This window comes from Gregarina niphandrodes, assembly GCF_000223845.1.
Source record: "Gregarina niphandrodes unplaced genomic scaffold scaffold00009, whole genome shotgun sequence".
NCBI classification, from domain to species: domain Eukaryota; phylum Apicomplexa; class Conoidasida; order Eugregarinorida; family Gregarinidae; genus Gregarina; species Gregarina niphandrodes.
In genome coordinates this window covers 265,160-275,341 of record NW_011646046.1, presented here as the reverse complement: position 1 = coordinate 275,341, position 10,182 = coordinate 265,160, and the positions used below count along the sequence as shown (strand labels likewise).

Genomic DNA, 10,182 nt, shown 5'->3' with positions numbered 1-10,182 from the left:
TGCGATTGTGTTACCGCAAACCGTCCGAGTAGAGGCCCGGTTTCATCCACGGATGGCTCAGTGCCTGTACGCTGTCCATTCGTAGGCAAGGGTCGATGAGTAGAAGCTTGGAAACAAAGTCAACGAAGAGGGGATCTTCACACCGGAGGCGCTGGCTCAAAGAACTGCGTTTGGGGAGGAGTAGCCGTACCTTTCTGCCGGCGCCACTATCGGTCGATGCTGGGTGTGAGGTGGCATCTGAGTGGTGGCTGCGGGGTTCAAGTAGCATACATAGTTGTCCATCGCTGGTAAAGAGGGTATTGGCGACAGATGATTTCGCCGCCATGTAGTAGGGTATGGGTCCTATGATGCCTACGATACGTGCAAGGAGTGCATGTATCGAATCGTTTTGAAAGAGGACAAAATTCGTCCAAAGCTCAGCAATGACACAACCTAGACTCCACATATCGATCTTGTGGTCGTAGGATAGCCCAAGAATAACTTCCGGAGCCCGATAAGCCCTGGATTGAATATAGCTTGAAAGTTTATCATATTCATAGCAAGATGATCCAAAATCAATAATCTTCACCAAAGGCAGAGTCTGGTCTTGAACCAGGATGTTCTCTGGTTTCAAGTCCGAATGTATTAAACGTAAAGAATGCACATACTGTAGTGCAATAAGTACTTGGTGTGTGATCTTTTGCAAACATCCAAGAGTAAAGTAAGAGCCACACCCGCACTTTCGTAATCGAGACGAGAAGACGTACAAATTTTCTCCAAGCAGTTCAGTTACGATGAAGAGGTGCTCATCATAGTAGAAATAATCAAGCAGCTTTAAACAGCGTTTAGAGTCTATATCCCCTGCATTCGTATATATATACCTTAGTAACTTTATCTCGTCCAGAGATTGGTCGAAAAAGTCTTTGTCGTTCTTAATCATCTTAAGCGAGACCTCACGGCTCGTTAACTCGTCCAAACATTTGTAGACGCAACTAAATGCTGCCTGTCCAATGAGTCCTAATACACGGTAACGACCCGCGATAACCGTGTCGTAGTCGTACCTTGTCTGCTCCACAAAGCCCGTCCGGTCTCGCTCAAAGATCACTTTCAAATTAAACGAGTCAATTACCGCACTGTTCCGCACCAGGGGGTAGACACCATCATCCGAGGACGCGTAGTGATGGCGGCCGCGGCTGCGCCGCTTCCGACGACGCAGACGAGCCGGATCGCCGTACTCGTCCTCCCACTGCAGCGCCTCCCCCGTCGCATACATCCCTCCCGCCGACATCGCACCCGCGGGCACGGAACCGGCCGCCATCGAACCCGGACCAAGAAGCGGAATCGAACCCGGGATCACAGACACCGAACCCTGTGCCGGCACTGCGCCCAGTGAGGCCACTGGACTCGGTAGTTGCACTCCCGCCGTCAGTCCCGCCGGCGGGGCCAGACTCCCGGCCGAAATGTTTCCCGCTGGCAGAAAGCCCACTGCTCCGGACGCCACACCCGTCACCGACTTAGCCAAGTGACGGAACGGCGCCTCCACGCTAGTGCTTCCTGTCCCCGATGCATCTACGCCACACACCACCTCCATGCTCCTGCCTTCGCGCAAGAACTCCGGCCCCTCCGCACTCCCCCGGCTCGCCGCCAGCACCTCCATACTCCGGCCCACGGTCAAGCGACCCTCCCGAAGGTCTTCTGCCGACCCCGCCGGCAGTAAGCCTGCCGGCATTAGACCAGTGGGCGTCAACCCCACCGGAATCATCCCCACAGGCGTCATCCCGTTCGGCGTAAACCCGGTCGGAGTTAGACCGACCGACATACCGCCGGCAGTGAGAAGGGTGGTTCCGGCGGCGGCCTCGTCCGTCACCGCGAACTCCGGGGCCACGAACTCGGGCGCCGGAGCGAAGTCCGCGACAGGGTTCGTGAACTCTGGGGCAGTCCCGAAGTCTGGCGCAGCGGGCCGGTAATCGGGGGCCAGTTCGAGTCCGTCTTCCTGCGGTCCAAAAGAGGGCGAGCTAGAGCCCCCGAAGACTGGCGAGGAACAACGACGGCGACCCTCCTCACCGGACTGGGTGACGGGGTAGGCCACCTCCAGCGAGGCGCGTGCTGACTCGCCCCCTGGCGGAGGAGAGACAGTCATCGCCGACAACAACTCGTCGTCACTCGGCTCCACCACACCCGACGGCGTCTGGCTCCCGCGTGCCAAGCTCGTTCCCGCCTGACTCGCGCCTGTCTGACTCGCGCCTGTCTGACTCGTGCCTGCCGAGAACCCACGTACAGCCACGGCCCCACCGCCCGGACTGTTCTGCACCGGCAGAGACCCGCTTGTTACCGGGTGACTTGCCACGGAGTGACTTGTTACCGAGCTGACGGCCGCGATCGACCCGACGCCTGCGATCGAGCCGCTGGCGGGAATCGAAGCTATGGCCGCGACCGAGGTGACCAGATGTGCACCGGTGGATGCGCCGCCGGTGCTGCGGCTGGCGCTGTGAGTGGTGCTGTGGCTCGAGAGGCCGGCGTGGACGACGTGGGTGGGATGGCCACCAGGTTGCGTTGTCGTGGCCGCGTCCGGCAGCAGGTGCTGAATACTGGGCATGTGGAAAGCATCCGAAAGTTCTGGCAAACGACCCTCGGTCGATGCCGCACGACTCGGCGGCGGAGTGTTGGTCACCGGCGCTGGCGGCGGCGGTGGCTCCGCTTCACGCGCAGCCATTTCGCGTGCGGCAATTTCGCGTGCGGCAATCTCCCGCGCAGCCATGTCCCGTGCCGCTACTTCACGCGCCGCCACATCGCGTGCTGCACTAAGATCTTTCAGCGTGGCAGCATACATTCGTGCGAGGTTGACGTCGAACACAGGGTAGTATGCGATGTCGAGTGCTTCTGGTGCGTGTCGGGCACGTGCGTCTATTTCTGCCAATAGTTCGTGTTCCCAGAGCACGCGAATGCGGTAGCCGGGGTCGTTATCGTCGCGATACTGGTCTATCCGTTCTTCGTCGTCACCGCGGGGGTACTGGAGCTCCAAAGGGTGCGGTGTGCCCAGTTGGGAGTAGGACGCCCCCAGTTGGGAGTGTGGTGCCCCGAGGGGCACTCCCAGTTGGGGGTGGGGGTGGTAGTCGAGGAGAGAGAGGATGAGGCGGGGGTCATAGACGGAGCTAGTGGGGGGGTCGGTGCAAAGCCTTTCGTAGTCCTGCGGAGTAAGTTCCGCGCGGAACTGGGCGCCGTAAGGGAGGGGACAGCCGGCGCTGCTCGCATCGTCCGAAAGCTGGGCAGGTTCCGGCGCTGGGAACTCTTCCGTGCGTTCGGAGTCGAGTCCGTGTGGCAATGACTGCCGCGTCTTCACCTTGCCCGGGTTCAAATCTCGCGACCGACAGACCGCCGGCGGCGTCTGCGTCTCTTGTACCAGGTCCGCCGGCGTAAACAACCTCTCCGTCGTCATGAGGTACCGCAACTTGCTCGAGACCGACTTCGTCAAGTCACCACCCCGCGCATCCGCCGCAAACTCCTCCTCTGCCACTGCAACCGTGTCGCAGATAGGGTACGTGAACAGGTGGTGGGTAGGTCGGGAATAGGTAGGTGCCTTGCAGGTAGTGGACAGGTGATGAAATAGGTGCCTTGCAGGTGGTGGACAGCTGATGGATGGGGTAGGGTACGCGGCGATGTTGGTTTCATTTTGTTCGTGTCAACCAATTGAACTGCTTTGGTGAGCGAAGCTACGGCCTCGGAGAGAGGCACGCCCGCGTGCAGAGCGTTCAAGAACCCGTCCACCAAGATAGAGTCTTGGCCCTTCATTATTACTTACAAATATTATGTCCTTTACCTCAGCCCTGCAGCAGGTATCCAACCAGCTGACGTCCGTGCTGGCCACGGGCAAGTTGCAGACCAATACAGATGCGTATATTATTGCAAGTTCGAAACGGAGCGAGATTAGCGAGCTGAGGGCGCAACTCACGAGTCAGAGCAAGGAAAAGAAGAAGACTGCGCTTAAGAAGGTGATTGCCAGCATGACGCTGGGCAAAGACGTGTCCAGTCTGTTCACAGAAGTCGTAAACTGCATCCAAACTACCAACGTGGAGCTTAAGAAGTTGGTTTATCTTTACTTGATCAACTTTGCCCGCATTCGACCGGACTTGGCTGTGCTCGCCATCAATACCTTCCGCAAGGACTGCCAGGACCAAAACCCAATAGTTAGAGCATTGGCCATCCGGACACTCGGCTGTATCAAGCTGCACACGTGTGTGGAATATGTTATAGACCCTCTCCAAAAATTATGCCAAGACCCCGATCCCTACGTCCGCAAGTGCGCTGTCATTTCTGTCGGCAAAGTTTACGATACCAATCCCCAAATGTGCCTTGACAATGGTCTTGTACACATGCTTAAAAATATGCTGCAACAAGAGACCAGTCATTTAGTCATCGTCAATATACTAGCCACTCTACAGGAGATTGCGCAACCTGGAGATCCACTTGTTCTGGACACCAGAACAGTCCAACGCCTGATAAGCTCGTTGTCGGAATGCGGGGAATGGGGACAAGTTATTGTCCTAGACGCTATTTCTACTTGCTATAACCCACCCACAAATCAAACCCGAGAAATCATGATAGATAAACTCACAAGTCGATTGACACACAACAACGCGGCGGTCGTTCTAGCTGCAGTGAGATTAATTATCAAGTTGATTTTAGAGTTGGATAATAACGAAGTCATGCTTCAAAATACCCTGGAAAAAAGAATCGTGCCCGCTCTCACATCTCTGTTAGCGTCGGAAACCCCCGAAATTGCTTACAGCATCCTCCGAAACATAAGAATCATTCAAACGAAATTCCCCCAAAATTCGTTTGCAAACGATTTTCGCGCTTTCTACGTAAAGTTTAATGATCCTCCTTATATTAAATACGAGAAGCTGGAAATGATGACGGCATGTGCAATAGCCAATACTGACCCTAAGGCCGTCCAGCACATAATTAACGAGTTGATAGAGTACTCTTTGGAGGCTGATCTCGATTTTGTTCGACGGAGTGTGCGCGCACTAGGCAGGGCCGCCCTGCTGCTCCCGTCGCATTGCAACAGCATTGTGGTTGCGCTCATGAATGCGCTAGACATGGCTGCAGTCGTCGACGAAGTCGTGGTGGTTATGAGCGACATTCTGCGAAGGTTTCCTGGTCATCATACCGCTGCGGTGCCCGCTATCGTGGCTGCAGCGGAGCACGTGGACTGTGATTCGGCGAAGCAAGCGACGATCTGGATTTTGGGAGAATTTTGCGAGTCTGTGCCGGAGTGTTTGCCGGCTTTGGAAGCGCACATTCAGTCATGTGCCTCGGAGTCAGAAGAGGTCCAAATCCAACTTTTGAGAGCGACAGCGGCCGTGGCGGTGAAACTGAGAAAGCGCGCTTTGTTCAACAACTGCGTGACAGAACTGAGCGACGGCGGCAAAATCGGGATTCGAGCCGGGGGTGCGGCGGTCCGGAGTGCGTACAAGAATGCGAGCCAGAATGCGCCCCAGAGTGCGTACAAGGTGGGTTGCAAAAGCGTAGTCCTGTTGGAACGCGTGGCGTTCTACACACAGTTATTGGACGGCGACCAGACCTTCGCCAAAGAGGTTATTTGTCGACCAAAGCCGCCGATCAGCACAGAGTTTCTGCACATGCCTTCGGAGTTAGTGGACTGTCTGATTGCCAACATCGGCAACACAGCTTCGGTCCTGCATGACTACCCCGAAACTTTCGTGGCCAAAATTCGCGACAAAGATGCCATGCGCGGCGCCACGGTCCTGGAAGATAGCGACGATGACGAGAACAGGGAGGTCATCAGCGGTCGCGGTTCCGTGCGCAGACACGACACTGGCGAACGACCGGAGACCGGAGAGGCGCGTGGAAGTGATACCGGCGGTAGTCTGCCGAATTATTTGGATGGACCGGAGCATAACATCCGGGCGGACACTCATTCGGGGAGAGATTTGTTGGAAGGCGTCCCGGGTGATGAGCCTCAGGTGTTGTACGGCGATGGTCAGTATACGATCCGGGGCAACGTGGCTCGACTGAGTGCAGACGACCGGCGCGTGAATCTGTGTGTTGCGCCCGCTGAAGGAGCTGGGACAGACGAAGGCGCTCCTAGCCCCAGTTGGTCTGTGACGATCGACAAGAACTCCTTCGGTCTGCAGGTCGCCCAGGGTGCCGTGGTCGCTGCCGATAGCCGAACACACTCGCTACGGTTAGAGGAACTCGACAACTACTCAGGCGAACCGCCCATCCCGCCCCTCACCCTTACCGCACACATCGGCAACCTTTGCTCCGTACCCATCCCCTACTCCGTCCTACACCTCCTTACCGACCGACGAGCCGTACCCAAGGACACCTACAAGAAACACTGGACGCGTATGGGAGAAACGAGACAACTCAGCTTCTTCGCTTCCAACGCAGGCAACACGCCAGTCGACGTTCAAAAAGCCATTGCCTCCCTCGACCAAGCCTTCCTTAGACTCGTCACCAAAAGCGAAGCACCCACTCACGTAAGACACACCCCGGTCCGCGACCCATCCGACTGTGGGCACGCACTCGTGATGTGTGTGCACACACTTCGCACTTACGCCCACACATCACTCGCACGCTTATATGCGTGCCAACATGGGGATATGCCGCTCTTGTTAGTCTACTCTGTATCTGTCGGCTGTGACCATCAATAAACTTCTTATCCTCTGCGAGTACTCCTTCCAGTCTGACGCGCCCGGCATCCTCATCAGCATGAGGGCAGACGCGCCCATGGTTGCGCAACTGGTGGCAGACGACCTCTGCGCGCTCATGAACTGGGTCAAGAAGGTGTGACCGGGACGGTTCACCTGAAAGGGTACAAAGTGCACACACACGACCGTGTGTGCGACAGATCTGGAGCGGTCCGCTGTCAGTCGAGCCGTTCCGCTGAACCATGAACGGCTCAAGCAGCGCCACATCACCAAGTGCGCCGTATCTTCAAGCGTCGTGGGGTCCCGACGAGACCACGATCATTGTGCGACGTCCCGCTAGACGAAGCAGTCTACCGACGCAGCCAACTGATGTAGTCAACAGACGAATGACACGGTCAGTGAGGGTGGGTCGCGTTTCGGCGGCTACGGCCACCCGGTCAGTCGCTGTGTTCCAGCAGGTATTGTTCTAGCGAGCAGTGTCCTAGGGAACAGTGTTCTAAGGGGTTAAGGCAACCAGCAATATTGGGCGCAGTTCCTCTCGATAGCGTTCCTCTCGATAGTGTTCCTCTCGATAGGGTTCCTCTCGATAGGGCTTAGTTGCCTGTCGGTTGAGTTATCGGGTGGGAGAGGAGCCGCCTTGTTCGATAGTTTCGTTCCATTTATTTTTGAACCGATGAATATAGTGCGGGTCGCCGACAAGATCGCCCATGGCGAGACCGAAGAGTCTTCGTTCGCCAATTTCAATCAGTTTGAGTCCTTTGAGCCCCCCGATTTCGACGAGGTCGTGCCAGATCTCGAAGGCGATGGCTGCAGCTAGATGGCAGTGGCCTACGGCTTCGCTGTAAGGAAGACGACGGATGTTTCGCATCTGTGTGGCGAGTTCCCACAAAACCTCGATTCCTCGTCCGAGTGGTGCGGCAGCTTGTAGGAACAAGTCATCGTAGCCGGAGCAAGTGGTTGCGATTTCGCTGCAGGACGCACAATCGGGTGGGTGTGGAAACAAGGAACAGTCTTCGTCATGGCAAATGTTCGGCGAGACCATAGTCGGTTCCTCCACCGGGCTAGTCGGAAACGCCGTCATGTACGCACTGGCCCCAGCGATGCCACCGTGACCTTGCTTCATGCTCGCCTGTAAATACTCGCGGTCGCGTTGTTCGCGTTCACTGAGCGCTTCACGTTCCCGCAATATGTCACTCTTATCAGGGTGACAAATGTGCACAGGGTAACACACATGATCCGGGATCTTGCCGAGGACGCGACCAGCTAGGAAATCGCGTGTATTGTTTATTGTATCACCTTGCGAGTTAGACTCCTCGTCCGAATCCCTCGCCTCCAGCGATTGCGACCGGACATACGAAGCGTATTCCAAACTACACCATCTCCGAGTTATCAACGCCGCCAACGCCTGCTGCGTCACAGCACCCTCCTCCAGACAACTCTCCCATAACTTCACCACCTCCAACATGCACGCCGACCGCACTAAGAAGAGCACGATAAATAATGCCGACACACTCGCGTTCGATAACGTTATGAACACATCCGCCTTCTCGCACTGCTTTACCTCCAACACGGTCTCGAACAACTCCTCTTCCGCCGCAAAGGCGACGCCCTCCTCTGCCGCCGCCGCGGCGGCGGGGCCGCCGGCCCCGGCCCGGCCTCTGACGCCGGCCTGAAGTTTGGTGCGCGAGTTTTTGGCGCCCTTGGCGGCGTCCTTAGCTAGGTTGTCACGACTGGAGCGGCTGCGGAGACCTTCGGCTTTGGCGCGAGGCCCTTTGCTGGGCGCCAATGGCGGGAAGGCGGCGACACCAAGGGCGTCGCTCCATACGCCGGCACGCGACGAGCGTTCCCACATGTTGCGGGCCGCCTGTTTGACGGTGGGGTTTCTTTTCGCGCGTAGTTCGAGGAGGCGCGCGAACGGATCTTCGACGAGTTTCCTGTGGGCGATAAAGAGCGGGCCATTCACGTCGAGTGCCGAGGGCGCCACGAAGCAAAGCGGTTCGGGAATGGGGCTGGCGCCGTCGTCCACGCTGGTCAGTGCAGCGAGGAGCCCGGCAAATTCAGCGAGCAGGCTGGGCGCGTCAGAGTTGCTGCGCGTGGGCACCCCGGCTACCACGAGACAGGGACACTGTGCTTCGGCCGCGCACTCCTTGGTCTTGCTCGGTGGGCAGTTCAGCGGGACCACGAAGTCGGATGAACCGTTCGGCTTCGAGAGGTACCGGTACACCGCCGGCATGGCGTAACGCCGCCAGACACGCGGGAGCGGGAGCAAGACACACTCCAACCACCACTGGTTGAAACGCTGCTGCCAGTCAGCCTCCGCACCCGGCAGTGCGAAACGGTCGAACGCACACACCGCACACGGGCTCCCGAACGCCGCCAAGCATTCACCACCGCACGCGGGTGAGCGCAAACCCGGGCGAGATCCGCCCGGGCCGCCAGGGACGGCGCCGCCTCCGGCGGCGCCGTTCAAGAGGGGTGCGAGATGTGTGTCGCCGCGACGGCGGTGTGTGCGGAGCAGCACATGTGCTTCGAGGCGTGCGCGGTCCAGTTCGAGGTTGACGCGCAGACGCAGCCACTGTCGCCAGCGTGCGGCAGCTTGTTGAAGCCAGAGCCGCGGGACCCAGGTGGTTACGGCATCCGTGAGGCCGAACATGAGGGCTTCGGTACCGGGTACGGGGCCAACTTCGGCTTCAGGGAAGGGTTCGGCGACCTCTACTTGGATGACGGCGTCCACACCACGGGCAGGGAAGCTGACGCCGGAGGCGTGTTCGGCGCGTTGCAAATAGAGGTCTGCGACGTTCTCGGGGAGGCGGAACTGCGGCTTGGCGGCGGTTGCGGATATGTAGAGCATGCGGTACTGAACTGAGGGAGCACCGGTGACGGTGAGAGTACGACTGCTCGACTCGGCAGGTGCCTGTTCCATCTGCTGACACCACTTACTTTCCAGTGCACCCAACAGCCGGACCACCTCGCTGCTATCAGTGAGTACGGACGCGGCCAAGTGTCGCAGTCCGACGGGCATTTCCGCAATGAAGCGTGCCAGAGACATTTTGTGCACCTCCCGTGCCTTCTCGTCAACCAACATCTTCTTGCTCTTTGGACTTGCCCGCGCCGCCTTGGTTGACGCCGGCGTCGGCTCCGTTGCCGCCCGAACATAACTGCTCAAGACGCTTGACCGAGCCGGCCAAGTCACAGCCCCCCCGCCCGAGGCGGATGCCGAAGAGGACGAGGCTCCCGCGCCCGCAGACGCATTTGCGGAAGAAGACGGACCCGCAGTCGAAGAACCCGCCGCCAATAACCCGTACGTCTGCGCCGCCAACTCCGTCCACAACTCCAGGTCGTCCTCCTCATGCTCCTCTCCCAAAACCTTCGACAAACACTCCAAACGCCAGTCCGGCACGTCATCCCGCACTCTACGCGAAATATACTTCAGGCGGGGTAGCAACGGACGTACATACGCCAGCACGCAGACCCACGCGGGCATACACATACGCACAGGGGTGGGCGACGCTGGGGCGGGGGGGGG

The 10,182-nt window shown here is 58.1% G+C and overlaps 3 protein-coding genes across 3 annotated transcripts; 1 reads left to right on the top strand and 2 right to left on the bottom strand.

Annotated features, from left to right (window-relative positions):
- Positions 1-10: 10 nt before the first annotated feature.
- Positions 11-3,768, bottom strand: GNI_062180 (protein kinase domain protein; the record flags this gene model as incomplete). Its single annotated transcript, XM_011136270.1, has 2 exons — positions 11-3,492; positions 3,630-3,768. The coding sequence occupies 2 exons, from the start codon at positions 3,766-3,768 to the stop codon at positions 11-13; spliced, it is 3,621 nt and encodes a 1,206-aa protein (XP_011134572.1).
- Positions 3,769-3,785: 17 nt separating this feature from the next.
- On the top strand, positions 3,786-6,798 carry GNI_062170 (putative beta adaptin; the record flags this gene model as incomplete). The annotated part of the gene is made up of 2 exons (XM_011136269.1): positions 3,786-6,485; positions 6,625-6,798. 2 exons carry the CDS (start codon positions 3,786-3,788, stop codon positions 6,796-6,798), a joined length of 2,874 nt encoding a protein of 957 aa, XP_011134571.1.
- A 471-nt stretch (positions 6,799-7,269) lies between these two features.
- On the bottom strand, positions 7,270-9,741 carry GNI_062160 (hypothetical protein; the record flags this gene model as incomplete). The annotated part of the gene is made up of 1 exon (XM_011136268.1): positions 7,270-9,741. The coding sequence occupies one exon, from the start codon at positions 9,739-9,741 to the stop codon at positions 7,270-7,272; it is 2,472 nt and encodes an 823-aa protein (XP_011134570.1).
- Positions 9,742-10,182: the final 441 nt, after the last annotated feature.